The sequence below is a fragment of the Natator depressus genome, chromosome 6, assembly GCF_965152275.1.
Source record: "Natator depressus isolate rNatDep1 chromosome 6, rNatDep2.hap1, whole genome shotgun sequence".
NCBI classification, from domain to species: domain Eukaryota; kingdom Metazoa; phylum Chordata; order Testudines; family Cheloniidae; genus Natator; species Natator depressus.
This window is the reverse complement of record NC_134239.1, coordinates 112,228,214-112,251,842: the sequence shown is the minus strand read 5'-3', so window position 1 is coordinate 112,251,842 and position 23,629 is coordinate 112,228,214. Positions and strand designations below refer to the sequence as shown.

At 42.1% G+C, this 23,629-nt stretch overlaps 1 protein-coding gene across 1 annotated transcript in view; it reads right to left on the bottom strand.

Annotated features, from left to right (window-relative positions):
• TDRD9 (tudor domain containing 9) overlaps window positions 1-23,629 on the bottom strand; it is a 136,420-nt gene that overhangs the window by 46,746 nt on the left and 66,045 nt on the right. Inside the window, exons 10-19 of the mRNA XM_074956329.1 lie at window positions 20,774-20,828; window positions 20,490-20,574; window positions 19,032-19,089; window positions 13,909-14,013; window positions 11,112-11,209; window positions 10,480-10,611; window positions 8,222-8,387; window positions 8,064-8,127; window positions 7,423-7,486; window positions 826-870 (exon numbers count right to left, since the gene is read on the bottom strand). Coding sequence (XP_074812430.1) covers window positions 826-870; window positions 7,423-7,486; window positions 8,064-8,127; window positions 8,222-8,387; window positions 10,480-10,611; window positions 11,112-11,209; window positions 13,909-14,013; window positions 19,032-19,089; window positions 20,490-20,574; window positions 20,774-20,828 — 872 coding nt within the window. The remainder of the gene's footprint in view (window positions 1-825; window positions 871-7,422; window positions 7,487-8,063; window positions 8,128-8,221; window positions 8,388-10,479; window positions 10,612-11,111; window positions 11,210-13,908; window positions 14,014-19,031; window positions 19,090-20,489; window positions 20,575-20,773; window positions 20,829-23,629) is intronic.

The following is a 23,629-nucleotide window of genomic DNA, read 5'->3' as shown; positions in this document are numbered from 1 at the left end:
AGAAGGTGAGTGGGGGTGGGGTTTGCTGGATTTCTTGTCTTTAGGGAGCTTGTCCCATTAGATTTTGGAAGGGAGCTCATGACACACACCTGATTCTAGGTGTCTTGCTTTGTTAGGTACCCTGATGGTAGAACGGCAGCTTATCTGAGGTGCGGGAGAGGCCAAGTATGTTTGATGAACTTGGAGCTCCTTTCAGTGCAACATGGCTGTCCATGGGGTGGGAGCAGTTTTGGCAGAGCTCACCAGCACTGCTGAAAAAAAGCTTCCTAAACATGGTGTATTTCTTCCACTTGGAATGTGCATTTTACTCTGTACTTTCATTATGGTAGAGAAAGGAGCACAACTGAAAAGGATGACCAAATGGGAAAAAGGGGCGGGGGAGGGGGGAGAGAATCAGGACAGGAGTCAAAAAGTGGGCTATATACTACTACTATGGCAGATGCAAAACCTGCTGACTGTGGACAGTCACTACATTTACACCACCAGACACAGCATGATCGAACCCTAGAGTCATGAATCAGGACCATCTCTGATACCAGCTAAGAGAGAGGCACAGCCTATTAATGCTGGATTGGGAGCAAAGTCAGGATCATTTGCAACACAGACTGAAAGTTTATAGTGAAATATAATGCAACTCACTATTCATGTTTCTGAATGAACATTGTACCCTCTAACTACTGACAAATTACTCAGCCTTTACTTCCCATTTACAAGTATGTGAAGCTGAAGATTAATGTAGGGACTACTTTGAGGCTTCCTTCCTGTGCTGGAAATACAACACTTCAGTGCCAGTCTTCTACCGTAATGGAAAAAACATTAACTGACCTTGGGATGCCTCAGTTCTCCTCTTCGTCTGCAGGCTTGCCATGCCTAAAATAATGAATAGCTTTTTTAGTTCTCAAGAACATATTGCATTGCCTATCACAACAAATGAATGTAGGCAGCATGTCACGACAGCAGCTATTCAACAGTCAAGCTGGAAGGGCATATCAAGTGGGGCCCTGTAGGGATTGGTCCTGGGTCTGATTCTGTTCAATATCTTCATCAATGATTTAGATATTGGCATACAGAGTACACTTACAAAGTTTGTGGACAATACCAAGTTGCAAGGGGTTGCAAGTGTTTTGGTGGATAGGAATATAATTCAAAATGATCTGGACAAACTGGAGAAATGGTCTGAAGTAAATAGGATGAAATTCAATAAGGACAAATCCAAAGTACTCTACTTAGGAAGGAACAACCAGTTGCACATATACAAAACGGGAAACGACTGCCTAGGAAAGAGTACGGTCGAAAATAATCTGGGGGTCATAGTGGATCACAAGCTAAATATGAGTCAACAGTGTAACACTGTTGCAAACAAAAGCAAATATCATTCTGGGATGTATTAGCAGGAGTGTTGTAATCAAGACACGAGAAGGAATTCTTCCGCTCTACTCCGCACTGATTAGGCCTCAACTGGAGTACTGTATCCAGTTCCGAGCACCACATTTCAGGAAAGTTATGGACAAACTGGAGAAAGTCCAGAGAAGAGCAACAAAAATTATTAAAGGTCCAGAAAACATGACCTGTGAGAGAAGATTGAAAACTTTGTGTTTGTTTAGTCTGGAGAAGATAAGACAGAGGGGACATAACAGTTTTCAAGTACATAAAAGGTTGTTACAAGGAAGAGGGAGAAAAATTGTTCTCTCTAACCTCTGAAGATAGTTCAAGAAGCAATGGGTGGTTTAGGCTGGACATTAAGAAAAACTTCCTGTCAGAATAGTTAAGCACTGGAATAAATTGCCTAGGGAGGTTGTGGAATCTCTGTCATTGTCTAACTTGCTCTTAAAAAAATCTCCAATCACCTGTCAGGGATAGTCTAAATAATACTTAGTCCTGCCTTGAATGGAGGAGACTGGACTAGAAGGCCTCTCAAGGTCCCTTCCAGTCCTACCCTTCTACAATGTCTTCACTACCTACCGGATCGGCAGTGATCGATTCAGCGGGGAACGATTTATCGCATCTAGTCTAGACGCAATAAATTGATCCCCAAGCACTCTCCCGTCGACTCCTGTACTCCAGTGCCGTGAGAGGCACAGGCAGAGTCGATGGGGGAGCGGCAGCAGTTGACTCACCGTGGAGGAGACACCACGGTAAGTCGATCTAAGTACATAGACTTCAGCTATGTTACTCACGTAGCTGAAATTGTGTAACTTAGATCGATCCACCCTCTCTCCCCTGTAGACCAGGGCCAAGATTCTATGACACTGAGTGCAGCAGCAAGGGCTTATCCACAATGCCGGTGTGCTGTCAAATTCAGAGTATAAAATAAGTCAAAAGCATAAGAGGAAAGAGACGAGACGAGACGAGACGAGAGAGAAGACAACATCCAATGACCTCTAAATGACTGACCATCAGAACCGGGGCACTGCTCATTCAGCATCACCTTGGACTGTATGTAATTGCAATTTAAGGTGCTTTTAGCTTACTGCAGTAGGGATTTGTGTATTAATAAAATGCATTGTGTGTTTGAACTGCTTGTGTCAATCACTTATCGGATGGGGATGCCACGTGCTTGGGGAATTCCTGAGACCACCCGAGCATACTGAAACCATTAGAATAGCACATGCTCTGGGTGTCCCTAAATCTGACTGCCAGATGTTGACACTGAACGACAGGGGATGGACCACTTGATAACTGCCCTGTTTGTTCATTCCCTCTGAAGCATCTGGCTTTGGCCACTGTTGGAAAACAGGATACTGGGCTAGATGGACCACTGATCTGACCAAGTATGGCCATTCTTTGTTCTTAAAATAATCATTTGGCGTGACAACTATGGAAAATTAAGCTCAAAAGAATATTAGGAAGTTCAAGCCAATGAAAAGAACAGTTATTTACCATATAGTAACTGTGGTTCTTCAAGAAGCTGCCTGGGTGGATCCCTCTGTAGAAATGCATGCGCCTCGCACACGAGATTGAAGTCATCTGATTAGTAGTATCTATTGGGGAAGATAGTCTGAACGGTTTTGTTCTATCAATCTAATAAAGCAAGGCTCTGGAAACATGCAAAATGCAATTTCTTCTCTTCTGGTATAGAGTGGGGATTCAGGAAAGAAGACAGGGAGATTGAATGATTCTCATAGAACTCAGACCATCTTGGGAATGAATTTAAGAGTGAGGTTTCAGCACCACTTTGCTCATATGAAATGTCAGAGAGAGATTCAGCCTTAAGTGCTTGAAGCTCACTATCTCCCAGCCAAAGTGATGGCAACTAGAAGGACTGTCTTCAGGATGAGATGATGTAAGGAGCATTCCAAAAGAAGTTCTAAAGGGAGGCTCAGTGAGCCTCAGGAGAATGATACTGAGGTCCCAGGCAGTAGGCAGCTCTCTGACTGGTGGATAAGTATACAGTAAGCCCTTGAGAACATTTTTACCATCATCAGGCGGGAGAAGACCAAGCATGACAGCACAGGTGGATGGCAAAACAGATTGTTGCAAGGCAGATGTTAATGGAGTGGAACAAAAGGCCAGAGTATTTGAAATCCAACCAGTAGTCAAGGATCTTTGGTATCAAGGGCTCTGGCTGTACTGGGCTGCTCAAACTAAGAACCTCTTTCATTTTGAGGACTAAGTCTTTCTGGTAGACATCTTCCTGCTCTGTATCAGGATCTCTTGGACCTGCAGGGAGCAGTCTCGGTCCATGCTGGTATTTAACCAAACAGCCATCCTGTCAGATTCAGTGACCTTGGGTCTGGATGGAGTATCTGGCAGTTGTAGTGTGAAATCAGATCTAGGCAGTCTAGGACCTGGAAATGTGGTTGAATGAACATCTGTAGCAGGTTTGCCAGCCAAAATTGGACTTGGACAACAGGGAGCTATGAGGATGATCACGGCTCTGTCTTGTGATTTCGGACACCACCATAGGGAAGGGGGACTTGGTGAGAAGCCATATACTTGGGCTTAATTCCACTGCAGAAGGAGGTGGTCTGGTAATGATCCTGTGCTCACATCCCTTCTGGGGCAAAAGTTCTGACATTTCAGGTTATCCTTGGTAGCAAACAGGTCTACCAGTGGGACCTGTGCCCTCAAAATGATGGAATATTAGTTCTATGACAGACCTCTACAGCAACCACTTGTGACTGATAATGGATTGTCTGCTCAGGAAGTCTGCCAGATTGTTGCTGACTCCCACAAGATGAAGAGCTAGGAGGGTTATCTTGTATTGTTGGCACCACGTCCAGAGCTTGATGGAGAGTGGTGATCAGTGGGTGCCTTTTTGCTTATATATGTAGTACTTATTGGATTCACTGTCTGCCTGCATCTGCACTGTGGAATTCTTTAGAACAGATAAGAATGCCACACAGGCTAGCCTGATGACTTTCTGTTCCAAGATATTTATGTGAAGTCCCTTCTGAGTTAGAGGTCCCTTGTATCTTTAGGTGGTTCAGCTGGACTCCCTAGGCTGTCCCTGACACATCCAGGATTAACGCCATTGTTGGGGAGAGAAAGTAAGAACAGAACCCAAGAACATACAAGGAATGATACTAGCTACCACATATAATAATAGATTCTAAGGTCAGAAGAGACAATTGTGATCATCTAGTCTAATTTCCTGATCGCACAAGCCATAGAATTTCCCCAAAATAATCCCTAGAAGATTGAGCATATCTTTTAGGAAAACATCCAATCTTGATTTAAAAATTCCTAGTGATGGAGAATCCACCAACCCTTGATAAATTATTTCAATGATTAATTACTCTCATCGTTAAAAATTTGCATCTTATTTCCATTATGAATTTGTCTAGCTTTGACTTCCAGCCATCTGAACTGTGTTACACCTTTCTCTGCTTGACTGAAGAACCCATTATTAAATATTCGTTCCCCGTGTAGGTACTTATAGACTATAAATCAAATCATCCCTTAACCTCCTTTTTGTTAAACTAAACAGATTGTGCTCTTGAGTCTATTACTAAGGCATCTTTTCTAATCCTTTAATCATTCTTGTGTCTCTTCTACAAACCCTTAACATCCTCCTTGAATATTTTGGGTTCTAGAACTGGACACAGTATTCCCGCTGCGGTTGCATCAGTGTCAAATCCAGAGGTAAAATAAACTCTCTCCCCCCCCCCTACTTGAGATACCCATTTATGCATCAGCTCTTTGGCCAGTGTCACCACCTCAGCTCCATTATGACATGAGGTGGCACTAAGACCTCTGTTCATTTGCTATCTTGCTGGAGAACAGACTGATCTAAGCCAAAGTTGTAGGGCAAGCAGGTGAAATCTGTCAACCAGCATCATATATGTGAACACTAACCTATGGCCTAGCAACTTAAGGCAAGTCCACACTATTGTAGTTGGGTCTGATTTTCTCTCTAGTAACGGTGACTTCAACAACAGGAACCCATCCTGAGGCTATGCTCTGACCGACCTGGAATCTATCACGGCCCCTATGAACTCAATCTTGTGTGATTGGATAAGAGACTATTTTTCACGGGGTTCGCCAACAGGCCTAGCTGGGTGAACCCTGAAGAGGGATGGGGAAGAAGGGTGGGTAAAGCATAAGGAGTGGATACAGATGAGATAGCCTTGGGCGATGATGCCTAGCACCCATTTGTCAGCTATGATAGTAGACCAAGCCTACTCAAAAGGGGAAAGGCAAATGTGGTTACAGGATCTGGACTGCCATTCGTGTGGCAACCAACACCCCCATCAAACCTACTGCCTCTGAGAGTATGGCAGTTGTGACCGCCATCCCCTGGAGTACCGGAGTTGTTTTCTCAGTCTGTACACAGGCTTTTGATCCTGTGAGTAGGACAGTGTTCTCTACTTCTGCTGGGGTTGGTATTTGTACAACTTGTGACAAAATGGCCTTTGTTGGTATGGTGGGTTCTGCACTTTTCTTGGTGGTGGGAGGCTAGGATGCCATACCTTGCCCCTGCTCTTGGGGTGCTGAGGGCCCCACTAGTGGCTCGGGAAGGTGGTTGAAGAGGGAAGTGGGGAAAGGATGTGAGTTTGCTTCTCACTCTGAGCCCCCGCCACTCTCAAACGCTGTGGGTTTCTTACTCTCTTCCCCTTTGGGTAGGGTTACCCTCAGTCCTTGACACTGGGGGAGGGAGTCTCCCTGTTCTGTTGGGGCAGGATCTCCCTTCCTCCACTTCTCTGGTCTTTCAATTCTCAGCCACACACCTCTCAACTCCAGTCCTCTCTTTTTCCTTGCTCCCCCTGTCCACCTGAAGCAGGGTTTTTTTATTAGGTTCCTGACAGGACCTTAATTGGCTACAGGTGCTCAAATTTACCTGTATTAACCTCCCCCAGTCTACAGGGAATCACGCCTTAATTAGCCTAGGGCTTATATAGCTCCCCTCTACCACTCTCCCATTGCTCCCCGGCCCTGCTGTATCACGAACTTTAGATAAGGATTCAGTCTGTAGATCCCCACAGATTGCCATGTAGTCCTTGAGTCACTAAGCGAATGGAACACTTCATCAGTTCTATTGCTAAAGAGCTCTATCCATTCAAAGGGCAGGTCCTCTAGGGTGGATTGCACCTCTTTTAGGATGCTGGATGCTAGCAGGTATGAGGACCTTCTAACAATGACAGTCATGGCTACTGACCTCATGGCCATGTCAGACACATCCATAGCCTCTCATAAATGCCATTTTCATGGCCATCTGGCCCTCTTATGGTATCTTTTAGTTCCTCCCTATTCTCCTGTGGGATTCTGGACAGGAAGCGGGTGACTTTCTTAAGTGAGAAAGTTATACTTTGTGAACAGGACCTGACAGTTCACAGCATGGAGCTGTAACAAGGCAGAGTTTGAATCCTCATGGTTTAGAGTCCGCCACGCCACTACACGAAGCACCTCACCTAGTTATTGGAGGGGTACCAAATACTTTTCTTTTTTTAAAATATGTACAATTCTGGGATTTGCAAAGAGGAAAAGAAGTTCTTAGAAGATCTGTGAAAAAAAAAAAACCCAGAGTTTTGAAGCTCTGAAAAGAGTAGTGGATTGGATATTCACTGAGTTCCATCTTGCTGCCGCAGGCAGTAAGAACAAGCTGGGGGAGGGTCATCTGTCCTTTTATACCCTCACATGGGAGCACGATGGATCACAGGGTGTGCCACCAGAAACTGCTATTCAAAAGCCACTGTTACGTGCATGAGCCAAGTGTGCACCTACAGCGGGTTCCACACTGACACATACTTGAAGAAGAAACAAGGGTTATGATAGAAACTTCTTTTGGAAACCATCTAACGAGGATATTAACAATGAAATAAGTAGCTCAAACTAACATTGTACAGATTATATTTTAAGCAACTATTATTAGCCCTGTTAACACTGTAGAGCTTCTACAAGGCTAAGTAAATACATCTTTATGTTTGCTAAATTTCATTGGAAGATCAGCCCTTTCATTAGAATACTAGAAAACATGATTACCTTAAATGCATCCACAAGTGCAATGCAGTCACTCTTACTATTTCCAGAAAAATTCATTTTGTTCCTGGGAATGCACACAGAAAGGTATCACAAGATAAACAATGAATAAGTTTAAGGCTATTCTGTAAGGTTCTTATATTGCCCTCATCACAGTAGTATCTCAGTGCCCTCCAACAGTGCATTAAGCAACTGTCACATGTGGCTTGTTCTCTCTCATATTGTCACCCCACGGGATGAACTGTGTGTAGTATAGTGTTTTAGTAGGGTTTTTTTTTCTTAAGAATGTGCACACTGCTATGTATTTATGTTAGAGAAGGCAAAGGATAAAGTGTAGCTTGCATTTAGAGCAGATGGGGGGGGGGGGGAATTTAGTTCACATGGAAGTCCATTCCAGTGTTTCAGTCTGGTCCTGAGAAAGCTTGATTTTCTGTACAGACTAGCTTTATTCTTATAGTAGAAAGGCAAAGTAATATGTTCTCAGCATTGTGATCGACAAGAAGAGATAAAACTCCCCACACCCTCTCCGCAAAGTCTAGAAGACAGTCTAGAAGACAAAATCCCAAGACTCCCTGGAGAAGCATCATGGCTGGCTAGGTATTTGTTTTAAAAACAAGAAGTTAAATATCTTGTAAATAAAATACCTGTATCCATCAAGATGCTGCCTGAAAGGCATTGCAAAAAAGTTCTTCAAAGAAAGTGCTGCAGCTGTAACAAAAATAGATGGAAATCAAGAGCTGCAACACATCCGGATGTAGTTTTATGACGATGGTTCTTAAATGTTTTTTGTTCCCTCACCTACCTATAATAAGGCATTCTTCTAAACATCCAAAGACATGGCCAAGAACTATTAGCTTTCCAAGCTGCTGGTCCACAGGCAATTGTGCCAATACTCTTCCTAAGAAGGTTAGCTCACCATCATAAGGATTTTCTTCTTCAGGAAGTGCACTAATTGCAAGTGCTCCCATCTTTATAAAAATTAATTATATGGTTAATAGTACGTCTCAACTTTGCCGACATCAAAGACCTTTGCATCAAAAAAATAAATAAATAAAAAAAAAAAAACAAAAATATCTGGCCTAGAACAAGAATTGAAATTAGTAGCAGAAACCACTATAGCTGCTTGGCGGAGAAAAAGGTTGGGAAGCTTAAACCAAAATTTAAAAAGCCCACTTTTTTGCAGCTGAAACGTGTGTGGTAGAGATTGAAGATGCCAATGAACTACACTACTTTTAAACTGTTACTCCTACATTTGGGGGAAAGGAGGATATGTTTAATGTCACTAATGCTCCCACAGTGTTTACAATCAGCAAGCACAAACCCTGTGCAGAGTTGCGCAATATCAGAACCATTCTCCGAGAATGGAAGAGGTGGACAGAACTTTGGCTTTTATTTATAAACAATTCTTACAGCACATGGCTTCGTTACTATTTCTTTCATACTTTCTTATTAAGGATGCTTGTCTACAAACAAGATTATTTCCCAAATAGTCATCTGTGCCTGCTCCTAAATGAAGCTGTAATTCTGTTGTAGCAACATTAAAATTGATGGTTGCAGAAATTATGTTAAAAAGGGGAGTGATGTCCCCCAATGAGGGGAAAAGATAAAGTGTTTCTAAACTGATAGGTTTGGTTTTTCTTGTTTTTGCTTTTTTTCAGTTTTCCATGAGGAGTCAGTACCTCTTTAAATGTCTTATTAGACACAAGTTCAGACCATTTACAGTATATTTAGACTATCTGGGCTTCAGCAAAACAATTAGGAGAAGTGCCTGTGGCATTACACCCCATATTCTTCTTACTAATATTATGATATAATTATGGCATAACTATGATGTATTTTATACAAGATAGGTCATATGAGATATAACTGAAAAGCTTATGATTCACTGAACATGATTATCCTATTTGTATGCAAGTATCATTTTGGTATCTGCAGTTAGGAATATTGTCTATGCATCTGTTATAAATGTGTTTACATCTGGGGAACGCCCACTAGACAGAAAGCAATCAGTCTAGATAGCTGCCTGGGAAGAGCCATCAGGGAAAACAATAGGTCTTAGAAGATGCTTATCTCCCACCACAGAGCCTGCCTGGGAAGTTTTCCTGAGGATGGTAAAAACAGTCTCTGACCCATGGCTGCTATGGCCCTACAGAGGTATGTGACCTAGTCACCTGGTACTGGACTCCATCACAGAATACCAGTGTTTTTCCACTGAAAGGCAGGGAACTAAAAAATTGGAGACAAAGGGTTCCCACCATATGCAAAAGCTATTGAAGGCAGGGGAGTGACATTAGGTTTGTTCTTCACTGACTCCCCACCCAAGAAAACTGCTGGAAATGCCTGAGAAACAAGGACTGAACTGGGGGAGAAGGGCTGAACCCAGGCTAGAGGGATTTCTAGTCTGTGAAAGGAATACCTGGTGCGGCTTGCCCTCAAGAATCTCTGTGAACTGCTCAAATCATCATTTAGAGTGAGAATTTGCTACTCATATCCAGTTTCTTTAGTATATTAAGCTTAGATTGTGTTTTTTTAATTTGCTAGGTAATCTGCTTTGATTGGTTTGCTATCCCTTATAATCACTTAAAACCTCTCTTTTGTAGTTAATATGTTTATTTTTGCTTGGTCTAAAACCGGTGTGCGGAAATCATAACCCGGGGGGGGGCGGGGGGGAGGAGTTGTTGCATATCTTCCTCCACACTGAGGGAGGGGAGCAAATTTCACAAGCTTGTGCTGTACAGTTCCCTTGCAGTGCAAGACAGTATAATTTGGGGTTTACTCTCCAGAGGGGGGTGCACACCTTGGAAGCTAGTAAGTGCCCTAGCTAAATAGCCTTCCCATGTGGGCTGGTCAGAAAGCCTGTTTTCATGTTATTACAGCTGGATGTGTCCCTAACTGTGTGCTGAAGAAAGTGTGAAACTGGGAGCATGTCTGCAGCTTGTCACAGCATTACAGGGTGAGTGGGAACCCAGGCTGGTGGGTCAGGGTGCTCAGTGGTACCTCAGTCCCAGGTGGCACCCCGGGGTGGGTTGGGGGGGGAAGGAGACCCATCACAGTGCCTACCTCTTTAAGTTGAAGAATGGTGCGCTCAATGTCACCTATACTGGGTGGAGATAGAGCTGTTGCCAATAAGGCTCTTGGCTCCCCCATGTCAAGCAATTTAACCTTTAAGACTGTACTTCCTAATGGGCAACGCTGAAAGGAAAAATAAATTTGGAAATGTTATCTTTCCACAAATGGCAGAAGTTAACTCACTTAACTTGCTATATGGAATGTTTCCTTTTATAAAAGCCACATTTTAGATATAGACCGCCAAATAAATCTATTCGATAACTGAACTGTATTTCCCACAGTTACGGATAGATTCTACTTTTAGCAGGCTACCAAACCATTCAAGATAATGTAGTTTTATTGACCTGATATGTCTTCCTCTACAAAGAGAAAATGGTTAACACATTATGTCTATTTTTCCAGTAGAAGTATCCTGAAAGTATTATTTTACCAGCTTCGTTCTATATTACTAAATATTAGTCAAATTACTCCAAAACGTCAACCATTTTTACACTCTCTGAACATGTGAATAACTTTCATAATTATACATTATCTTTAACAACAATGTAGCCACACTTACCACTTGCATCACTAAACACAGATAAAATCATATTACAAAAATTACATTTGAAAATAATTCTTACCAGCATCTCAGGTATTGCATTTTCCGGTATATAGTTTGTCCAGAAGTCCTTGTGTACAAGCCTATAACAGTACCCTTTGGAAACACGTCCAGCACGGCCTTTAAATAATACAGCAGATTAAGGCATGCTTTGGCAATGATTTGTAAACTGACAATCTCAGACTTAAACATGTTATACTAAAATTAAAAGATTCATTCACACACACTCCAAATATTTCACAACAAGACAATGTAGCAAAGGTAACAGACTTGAGTAAAACTCAAAGAAGAAAATTCAAACTGAAAATCCCATCTAAAGTCTAATTCCCCTTCCCCATCTTATGCAGCAACTGCAGAATGAACCCTATGAGGTCCAAAGTCAGGATCTGGAAGATGGAAGTAAGGACAACTAGCGGTTAGTATGCTAGCCTGAAACTTGGGAGATTTGAACTGAATTTCTTGCTCTGTCACAGACTCGTGGAAGATGGGAAAATCACTTAGTCTCTGGCCTCAGCGCCTATCCATAAAATGGGAAAAAAATGTGCTTCCCTGCTCACCAGGGTGTTGCCAGGATAAATATATTAAAGAGTGTGTGGCAGTCTCAAATACTATGGTTGCTATAAATACCCACCTAACCCCTGAAGTGTATGAGCCGTACTGAGTACATCTGTTTGTTTTGTATAGGAATATCTGGCTTCATATTATATCACTTTGTGGCAAAATATGCACAAGTCCTGATCCTGCAGTGAGTAACCTGCAAAGCTCATTTCAGGATCAGCACCTTAGTCTAAGCTCTTTGGAGCTGGGACTTCTTAGGCACACTTCCTCTATTGTACAGCACATAGTACACTGATAATTCATGGATTTCATATAATGCGAACAGAGTGAACATCATTTGAAAAAAGCCTATGCAGCATGTTAAGTTTCCACATTTATACACACACAGAACAGGAAATGACAAAGTGTTTCAGTGAGACTTAGGCTCCTAAATCACTTCTGAAAATGGGAGTTAGGCTCCCTTAGTCACCTGAGCACTTTTGAAAATTTCACCTTAGAATTTGATCATCCTCCCATGGAAAAAAATAAAATCCTATAAGAAAAAAAAATTCTGCTAGAAATTTAGGACTTCATTTCATTCTCCCCTTTGAAAGGAAAAGGGTTCTGACCTTGCACTGGGATAGAGGATCTGGTCTGCAAATGCCAAATGGAGTTTATGGCTCATTTGAGAAATAAAAGCACATTTGAACAGATCAGAGGCTATCATGCAGGGAGCTGGCCTCCTCTGTTGATATATCTAAACCTCATACTCCTGGCAACATGGATCTCGTGAGCCTTGCTACTACTGATTCTCCACTTCCTAGAGCATAAAGGATAAATTAGCTGTGATTGCAGCAACTTTAATTGCCAGCATGGCTTTTCTCTTGGAAATCTGCAAGATCCAGAGAGGAGCACTAGGACTAATCCTTATCTTGCTACCCTCTCCTGATCAGTATATTACCAATCATGCAATATGCTCACAGAGAGGTTTGCTGAAAGCTTGAGGGGAGGGAGAATGGTTCAAAGTTATCTTTTTAAATTATTATTTAATATAAGCATTCCTATTGAGATCTGATTTAGTTAACTGTAAGAGCTAAAACCCAAATGTAATGCCTAAACTACATGACAATGTCCCTGTATATTTTATTTCTGCAGGCTGCAATTAAGTATCTAAGTCTTGTCTACATCTGCATATTTTTGAGAATTCTTCCACAACTGCACCACCACCACTACTAGTACAGCTCCACTGCTGGGAGTGCTAGTTTAGGCACTTTTAATCCCTACGCCATCTAAAGCTTCTTAAAAGCAATAGTGAAAAATTTAACACAAAAAAAGGTGATATAGTATTTACAGTTTCTGATTTTTTAACAACTATAACTTCTGATTTTTCCATTATACGTGGAACTGACAGGATCAAGATTGTCATGCTGAAAATTACACCAAGCTACAACTGTAGTTTTGGTTGGCTGGAACATATAGTACTGTTCTTCCATTCAGCAAGCCTGCTATTTTGCAAGCAGAGCACCATTCTAGAACATTTCATTGCCATTCCTGTGTACAGGAACAAGGCTGGCAGGCATTGCAGAGGGACAGTGCAAAATGCATGTAACTATATCACACAAATCCAAGGCCCTGGGGCTTTACTGTAGCATCTGAGCAGAATATTTTGAATGTTATCCATGCTGTAGCCTTCATTTTCAAGAATGTATCCATTTTCCAGGATCAGCATGGAAATACACATTTAAAGTAAGTTTGGCAATGTTTAACCTGAGGAACTCTGTGTCCTGGTTTAATAATAGATACGATCACACTTCTGGTGCAAATAAATTTGCCTAAAAAAAGCAGGGCAGTCATTTTAAATTTATTCAGAGACCACAGTGTATGAGTTAAGGAAGAAGTAAATACCTCACTTTAAAAAACAGAATTCTGCATTTAAAACCAAGTACCATTTAAAGCTATATTATTCTAAAAGTATAATAAGCAATCCTCCCAAGTTTTAGGGTGTTATGCAAGTTTCCATATGAAAAGTACTTCTGAAATAAAAATAAAAACGTTATGCAGGCAGTATGTATCAACATATTTACGAAATCACATTTGAATATTCTGGAACAGTGACAAATCAAATAACCCAAAAGCTACAATAGACCTACACACAGAGCAAAGATTATGTGAAACGGCCTTTTCACTTAATATTGATGCTGCTAAAAGCCAAGGCAAAACTCCTATGCCATACCTAACAAGTTTCTCTGAAGCTTCTTAACATAAGACTATTGATGCCTTACCTTTCCTCTGATTACAACTAGTCTTAGAAGCCCAGCAAAGTCTCAGGCTCTGATAATTAGTGTCTTCATCGCAAACCAGAGTTCTAGTCAAACAGAAATCGATGACTGCAATTTAAAACAAAAATACATGAATAAACAAACAAACACAGTAATTCAAGTATTGCACTGAGGACAAATTTCTGCAATAAAACAAATATTGGTTGATTTTCTATAGCCATAAAGGATAATCTTAAATGAAAAAAAAACTCAATTAATTGAAAGAAAGTGGGCTAAAGCTCTACATATACACAATTACACTTGGAATAGTCTGAATGTCTACAGTAGCATTCCAAACTAGAATTCCAGTGTTTACTTTGAATTACAACAGAATCTTAGTGCGCACTGGATGATATACATACAAAGCAGCCATTTCTGCATTTGGATATTCTATCCTAATACTTCTGTTTTATCTGCTAAAATTCTTTTAAAAATACAGCATTAACAATGTGAACAAAATAAGTAAATCACTTGTAAGATATAAGATATAATGAGAAGGCAGTGTGGAGAATATCCACCAGCTTGTGATGTGTATCTGTTACCTCCTGCAGGGGAATTTGCAGCTCATCCACTACCCTCTTGGTAAGATCCCAAAAGTTCTTAAAATCAGCTAGTAATGTAGGAGGGGCGTCACAGCCTCGCCCAGTGAAAATACGAAGCTTGTTGGAGGGGTAGCTTCCCCTTCGAGCCCTTCCTCCTGTTCTTCCACCCCCGGCTCAGGGGCTCTGGACAGTGACATTGTAGGAGACCGTCTGACAGACTCTCTCTGAGACACCCCAGATTCCCGCGAAGTACAGGATCCATAGGTGTTGACTCCGTGGGTGCTCTGGGGCTGGAGCACCCACAGAGAAAAATGGTGGGTGCTGAACACCCACCAGCAGCCACCCATCAGCTCCCCCACCAAATGTTTGCCGCCCACCACCGGCCCCACCAATTGATGCCTCCCCCCTCCCTCCCTGCGCCTCCCGCCCACTGCGATCAGCTGTTTCATGGTGTGCAGGAGGCTTCTGAAGGGAGGGGGAGGAGCAAGGGCATGATGCGTTGGGGGAGGGGCAGAATGGGGCAGGAAGAGGTGGGGGGTGGGAAGGGGAGGGGCCTTGGAGGAAGGGGTAGGGCCTGGGGCAGAGCCAGCAGTCGAGCACACCCCACCCCACCCCCCAGTACATTGGAAAGTCAGCACCTTCAATAGGATCCGTACAGCCATCGGGGGGCAGGTCCCCAAGGAGGCCCATACCATGATTGCGGGTCAGCTCGATGGAACTGAGAAGGTCTCTTGTGCTGTGATGGTGAGAGAGGCCAGGGAAATGAGATCCTCCTGGTCACTGTCAGACTTGTCAGTGGGTAAGGATGGCTCTGACCAGGGTTTGTGCGTTATGTAGCCTAGTATCGAGAGTGATTCCAGCGACCAGGATGTGCTCATAACCAGGGCCCTGGTAGCGAGTAATGGGGACTGCAGTTTTTCCCAACTGTCAGGTCACTAGAGTACCAAACTCTTGCAGCACTGTTAGCTCATATGGTGCTGCTGCAGAGTGTCTGTGGTACACGGTCAGTGCCAACGTTTGTAAACATACAGAGTGCTCCATAGATGGGAGCTTTGTCACACACAGTACTGAAGGTTTACTCGGTGCCGCTCTTTTAAAGACAGTATGGTAATTGTCTCTCTCGTTAGGGGGTGGTACCGCTGCCTGAGAGCCTGAGCCCCTGATATTTCTAGGTGGTGCGGCAGAACTCACAGTGGAGACCCCCTTCTGGGTACCATGCTTCGGAGCTGCCAGTACCAAGGTGGCAGATCACACTGCGGAACCCCTCTGGCTGGCCAACTACTCGATTTGAGGGCTTGGAGCCCTTTTTCCTTGAGCCTTTATAGGGGAAATCTGCTGTGATTTTTTGACGACTCTACCCCCTTTGAAGCTGAAGATTCTGGGGGATGATCTGGGGTCAGCAGAGTCCCATGGCAGCTGAAGTGCCTTCTCATTAGGAGGAGTTTTAAATTCAGCTTCCAGTTTTTACAAGACCTCGGCTTTAGCTGCTGGTAGCGGGAACACTTCTGAGGGATATGGGACTCCACCAGGCACTGGACAGTGTGTGTCTGGAATCGACTCCTTGCAGGAGAGGCATCTCTTGAAGCATGGAGAGCTGCGCATGCCCCGGGGGGGGGGGGGGGAAACGGGACACAATTACCCTCTAGCAGTGAAGAATGCAGAAGAGATGTTCTTTCGTCTTTCTTCTTCTTCCTTTTTTTAAACTGAAAGACATTAGAATTTCTTCCAGGGGGGTGTCTAGGGGGCCATGCCCCCACCACTTTTTACTAGATGTAAAGGCAAGTGATGGGGGGAAGAGGCGGAGAAGAGCGAATGGCAGGGTAGGATCTTGAGGGAAAAGGACGGTGTGAGGGCAGAGGGGAAGGGGCGGCACATGATTCGGGCGCTGGTGTCCTCTTTACTTTTAGGGAGCTTCCACAGCTCCTGATGTCTTCTAAACACCCCAAGGGAAGAAAGAAAGGGCTTTCCTAAAAATGGGAAAAGGTAAACGGAAGCTTTTTTTCTTTTTTTTTAACCCAACAGGATAATGAAACACTCACTATTAAGAAGAACAAAAGAACCAAAAACTACTACTACTTATGCTAATGACGCAGATAAGGAAGGGACAACTCTCACTCTCTTCAAGGCCAAAGGTGGTGGAGAAGGAACTGAGGTGGAGAAGGAACTGAGGAGGATTCGGCTGAGCTGTGGTAGATAGCCTGGAGGCAGACCAGGAGGGAAGGACAGCATAAGTGCAGGCTGAATGGACACTGCTACCTAAAATCTTTGATTAGAGGCACAGATACACCCACAGTGGATCACGCACAGGCATACTACTCGAAGAACAGGATTCTATTTCTGTCTCTTCCACCGAGTTCCTATGTGATGCTAAGCAAGTCACCAAAACCAAACTTTCCACAGATGGTCACTAAACTGTGTGTTCCTCGTTTTCTGGTGACTGACTTGAGACCCAGGAGTCTGATTTGTAGAAATGCTGAGGACTCACAGCTGCAATGTACATCAACAGGAGTTGAACTTTAATATGTAAACTGCTATATTATTCTAAGTACTCTGAAAAATATCAGGTCCTAGGTTTTTAAAAGAGCAAATTGAAAAAAACAAATTCCACCATGTGGCATCATATTACTTTGGGGAGACTTCCATGGCCTGAGTTATACATAAGGTCTGACTAGATTATCACAATGGTCCTTTCTGGCCTTAGAATCTACAGAACTATGAATTTTGACACCCCCTACTGGTCATCAGCAGACCTGTAGCTTTAGATCCACTGCACAGACCACTGTTACTTGAACTAATGGAGTAACTAATAGCAATAGTAGGCTGTCATCCTGTGTGTGGACCAGCACCAGAGGAAGATTAAACATTTTGACAGTGGATTTCACAAACCTTTGATGACAGCAGAGGAATGGTGAGACTCAGGAACCTTAGGTTCCATTCCAGGCTGTGAAGGGGAGGGTGGTCTCCCTGGCACATAACCGTATGGCTATTCCTTTTGGAATCCCCTCCCCTGACGCTTCACCCCTTCATTCCCATCCCCTCAAATCTGTCCTTGTCCCAGTCTTGCCTTTCCCTCACCTGTAGTTCCTTGTCCCAGTCCCATTGATCTTGCCAACCCAGTCCCAGTCGCCACTCCTCAGGCTTCTTGTCCCAGTCTCCTTGCCTGGCCAGTCCTAGTCTCTGCCTCAAGGCTCCCTCTCCGAGTCCCAGTCTTCCTCCACCACTCCCAGTCACATTCCCGCCCTGACTCCTTGTCCCTATTCTCCTTGCCCAGCCAGTTTCAGTTCTCCCTCTCTCCACCCCCTACCCCACAGCCTCCAGTCATCAATCAGCTCCCACACATTTTCCCAATATCACTGGCTCCTTGTCCCCTTCCTCTTTTGTTATCCCATCTCAATCATCCACCAAGGGACTAACATACTGCCCAAGTAACTTTTACATTCTGTGTAGGATGACAGGGGAAGGACAGTAGGATGCACTGTAAGGTCCTTGCCGACTGAAAGATACCTATGTAGATAATGAACTGTCAACCACCTCACTCAGTTATACTTTTCCTTGGTTTCAGCTATCCAAAGAAACACCTTGTGGGAGCCTATGTCAATCTTTACCCCCACAGATGAAGGACAGCTTGGGATGCCAGGAGATGGCTTTGATCTTTGTTCAAAACAAGTCTGTATGAATCCAGAAATTTTGTTATTCTCCAAATAGCCTGCTATACTTTATCTACGGAGCGAGCTCTGATCAGAATATATATTTCCTTTCCTACCTCAGAGCTACTACCAACACTACCACGATGTGTCTGGATACTCTGGGCTGGCTGCTAGTCCAAGGGTAAGGAGTGAGCTGTAGCTCACAAAAGCTTATGCTCAAATAAATTTGTTAGTCTCTAAGGTGCCACAAGTCCTCCTTTTCTTTTTGCGGATACAGACTAACACGGCTGCTACTCTGAAGCACAGTGAAGATATACCTGTGAGCTGCTAACATGTGATATGAAGACATGCTTCTTTCAGATCTATGGGGGACAGAGAGTCCTCTTTGTTGATAGGTGCTCGTGTTGACCTGAAAGTCTCAATCATAAATGTGTAACTTCACATAGCTTAAATGGTTCGTGTCTAATGTTGCTATCCACCACATGTAAGCATTTTTCCACAGGACAAAGATTCCTCTAATAGGGTTACTTAAGTTACTATGCCTTAAAGACATACCAATTGTTTTTAGCTCTGTCACAACAACATCCACAAGCAACAAAACTATTTCAAGCGTCAGACACGTTTAACCACCACCATCACTACCTAACTCTCATACAGCAGAGTAGGTCAATCTTAATTTTTTCTCTCTTTTCCTTGTTACCCTTAAAGAAAGTCTGTAAGAGAATCCCTGCTGCTGGGAGAGTGGAAGGGGGTGGAAATCTCACGGTCAAAGTTATTATACAGTAAAGGCAGTGATAAAGGCCTTTTTCGACTGGGGATGGGAGGCACCGAAGTAGGGAAATGCAAGTGAAGTACATATAGGATACACATATTCCCAATTACAATATAGGATACTCACCATATTTTACATCTGGAACTGTTACAGAGCTCTCAGCCATATTTGTAGACAGAATAATCTAATTCAAGTCCAAAAAGAAAAAAAATATGCAAAGAAAAGTTCACTCATCCATATTAATATATGTATTTATATAACTTTCCTTGGTGGGGAGGAAAAACTGTGAATGAAATAGAAATATGCAATCTGTGTTTTGTGCCCTCTGCCATTTTCCAAAGTGATTTTCATCAGTATTGTGTCTAGACAACAAAAGGTGTCACAACACTTTGATTTTATTTTTCTAGTGCTTAAAAATAAAACAAAGAGTGCTATAGTAAAAAAAAAATTTGGAAATGGTTGTCGTAACTTCACAGTACATATATATTTTAAGTTTTTAACTGTAACACTTCAATAATCTAACAGCACTAGAAATCAAGACGCTAACAAACAGGGCATGATCCAGCATGGAGAACTATTGACACCCAGGAGCAGGAATCCACATCTGCAATTCACTTTGCAGGAACAATATACAATAATTTGTTTAATTATAACTTCATCAAGTCTATTATAGCCCGTCCTTTTTTTTAAGCTGTGGACAGTGATAACAGCCACAGCTGTAAATTAACTGAAGAAAGCTTTTCTGACCTACCAGAAAAGTGATCAGTTTCGAACTTGAAAAAGCTGGATTGCCTTTATACAGTTGTAGGAGAAGAATAATATTAAAGAATTAAAGTTGACTTTCATTTGGCTAAGTAAGTGTTGTAAAGAAGGCCCCAATCAGCAAATAAAAGAAGGCCACGAGAATTAGTATTACTTGTAGTGTGGGAAGGATGCATGGTTTGCAAAGTAACTAATAAAATAAAGAGCTGCAGTAACAAGACAAAGAAAAATTGTCTTAAAAGAAATAATCCCCAACCTTCCCACTGTTCTGCTGATAAGCAAAGAGTGGGGGAGAAGATAAGAAAGGAAAGGCCTTGGGAAGAAAGGAGGCTGTAAATATTATCTGGATTAAGACCGGAAATAAGGGTGAATTGTCTCAAGTTGCTTTTTTGCTGAAGTCAATGATTGGCAACGACATTACTTGTTTGTTGAAACATTAAAAAGTAAACTCTTAAAGCAGTTCATTGCTAATACCTGCTTGACCATGTTGGAGCCGACCAACTTGGGTCTAAGCACCCCTGGGTTTAGTCCATTTGTAAGTATCTCAATCAAATGCTTTTGTTACTGTTTGGTTGTAGTGAATTGCTTATTATTTAGGCTTTTTATGCATGTCTAGAGCATTCATATAAATACCATTTGGCCTTTGGATTTAAGAAAGGAATTTATGCTTAAATTAGTGTTTGGTGGTTTCCCATATGAATATTAATAATTTCAAATATTAGTAATAATTCCACCATCTTAGCCTGAGAAGGTAACGTTGCCTATGGCCAAAACTATCCACTTATTTTATAAAAATTAAGCCATGTTTCAATACTTGCTTACCTTTCTGTAACCAGGAACTGGAGTCAAAAACACATTATTCTGTTCTTCTAAAGTCACACTTGAATGGAGCAGATATACTTGCAACCTAGAGGAAATGCATCACTGTAATATCTATACAGTAATTCACAACAGTCAGGGGCATAATTACCCCAGGGGTCCCTTTTGGGACTACAACTCACATAGCTGAAGGATTAATATTAAAATACTCAACAGGAATTTAATTAAATTAAAATAGAACTGTACATATGAAAATATTTTACTGTGTGTTACTCATTTTAACTTACCTTTTGTGAATCATGCTTGTGAGAAGTTCATGCATGTAATTCATTTCAGCCAAACCTAGGGGGAAACAAACAGCTGAGTTAAACTAAACATTTTGATGCTCACTCAAAACCAAAGAAATTAATGATTTTATTCTCAAATGGATTCTCATTTCTGCTTAATTCCTAATTCTGTTTCTACTTCTTTATCCCTTTTCATATACAATTACAACAGAGAGGTTAAATAGAAAACACGCAATGAAAAGTGAGTATAAAATTACAGTCCAAATAAAATGACAAACACACACCTACACTTACTATATGTGGGATGGGCAGTACTACCCCATAATTAAAGTTGCCTGACACTACCCGTTATATTTTTCCCCCCATGAGAAAGCTATATTTAAAGAAAATTAAAGTTGTAAAGTCAATCATTGAAATTCTAGGACTTGCCAGAATTACATGTTGCCTATTGTACTGCCATCTTTAATTGGATGATCACATCATATTTTTCCACAGGACCTCTGACTTGTATACTGCATAGGAGAAACAGTGCTCACTGAATGGGTAGCTATTCGGTATTTCTTTTTATCCTCACCATTCAATGTTCGGCTCCATTCCTTATTCATACCACATCATCCAAACCCTACACTGAATACTGATTAGTTTCCATATGGTCTTTTCTTTGACCCTCATATCTATAGTGACTGAGTGCTTCACAGACTTAGAGATAAATTCATTGTCATAGCCCCTGTGAGGTAGGGAGGTAGCCTCGTTTTACAGATAAGGAACTAAAGACGAGAGATAAAGTCCAAAACTGTCAAGTGCCCACTAATTTGGGGTACCCAAACAGATATGTCCAGGCTCTGATTTTTCAAAGTTCTTAGCACTTATACCACTTTATTCAAGCACAGCTCCCATTTGCTTCAGTTGAGACTCCTCAGCATTTCAGCAAATCAAGCCCTAGGTGTCTTAAGTCAGCAAGAATGGCATAGTATTCACCAGAGGTGGTTTTTACCACCTCACGAAAAACCAGTTAGTTCCAATTTAAGGCATTTTCTATTTTAAAAACCGTTTTATTAATGCACACCACATTACAGTGAATTTTAGTTGCATATTCAAATTATGGTTATATAATGAAGTAGATTCAGAGAATAATTTAGGGTTGTACAAATAAAAAGTAAGACCGCAGTGGGCGTAACGTTAATATATGTAATTATAATACTGAACATTGGAATGTCTGTATACATTTTTAGTTTGGTATTTTCTCCAAGAAGTAATACATGTCATGACTCATATTTCAATTTTCAAACATCATATAAACAAAAATCAAGAACATCTGATTACATGAAAACAACAATAATGCAAAGTTGTGGGCTTGAAGCATTGATTAAGCAGTCAGAAGCATGCAGAGTTGCCTACCACCAGTCCAGGTGCATTTAGCCATGCAGCGTTCTGGAGCAAATGACCAACTTTCATGTAGTGAATACACTGAGCCTATACCTTGGTTTTGAATGGATGTATCCAAAATTTGTTCTGTGCTTGCTGGACACTGATTCAATTATTTTTCCCAGTTTAAAACAGGTTTAAACAGGTTCAGTATTTACCAGCATCCTCTCCTAAACTAGTTTTTCCTGGAAAATTGCCAACCCTGCAAGTTGGGTGCCCATAAAATGAGGTACTAGAACAGGAACTCTATGGCAGAGGCAGCGATACAATCCAGTTATCCAGGGTGACATTCAACTGCCATAACCACACGACCCTCCTTTCTCTCTTACCTGCAATCTCATCTGAGGGGTAAAGGGCAGAGTGGCCTCAACCACCCCTCCCCAGTCCCTCACTAATTCAGAGTACAGATACAGAGAACTCCAAAAAAGTGGGGATACAGGCCGAGTTGTGGGACCCACATTGACGACATCTTGAAGAACTACAGTTCCTGTAAAGGTAAGTAACTGTTCTCTCTTCTCAGTGTGAATCCCACTCCAGCTGACCGACAAGCAGCACTGCATCTGGCAAGTGAAATTCAGGAGTTCTGACTGACCTAACTGAACAGATTGTAATATTCCTCCCCCAAACTTGGCATCTGATCTTGCAGCTAGGTCAAGAGCACTGCATTTAACAACAGTCAGAGAGTTATTCCATCTGGCTGCCTTACAGTTTTCAGATATGGGTAGGTTTCTGCTATAGTTGAGTGAGCATTAACATTGGATTGGAGAGGTATAAATCAGCCATTTGGTAGCAGATTGTTAAGCACTGCATAATCCATTTTGATATCCTCTGAGAGGAGATGACTTTCGAAGCACCAGAAATGGCCATGAAGAGCTGCAAAGGCAGTCTGAAAGGCTCTCCTCTTTCAATATAGTTTGCTCAGTCCCTCAAAACATCCTGTGTGTGGAGCTTTTTCTCTCCTAAGAGGGTTTAGGGAAGAAGACAGATGAGTTAATAGACTGATTCAAATGGAATTCCATGACTACTTTAGGGATAAGCATCAGATGAAATCTGAACATGATGTTATCTTTGAAGAATTTTATTATGGATTGTGTGGTATGTCGTTGAGTATGATAGGTGTGCCTGCCATCCTTCACTTAGGACCGCTGTAGGAAACAGGATCCTCTGTCTTGGGTTGGGGCTGCTATAAAGGGGTACGTAAGCTCACCCAGAAACTACAACTATGTGCACAGAAGGCTTTGCTGGGTATTGTTTGACCAGAAAAGCATATAAGACAGACACAGCAGAAACTGAAGCACCAGCAAGAGAAAGCAAAGCAGACAGTAGCAAAAGGCTGGTAATGTGGCCCTGAGAGAAAGCTAAAAGAAAGCTTTTTGGGTATAGTGAGCTGGCTGAAAAGATGGACTTGTAAAACCAAACAAAGGAACAGTC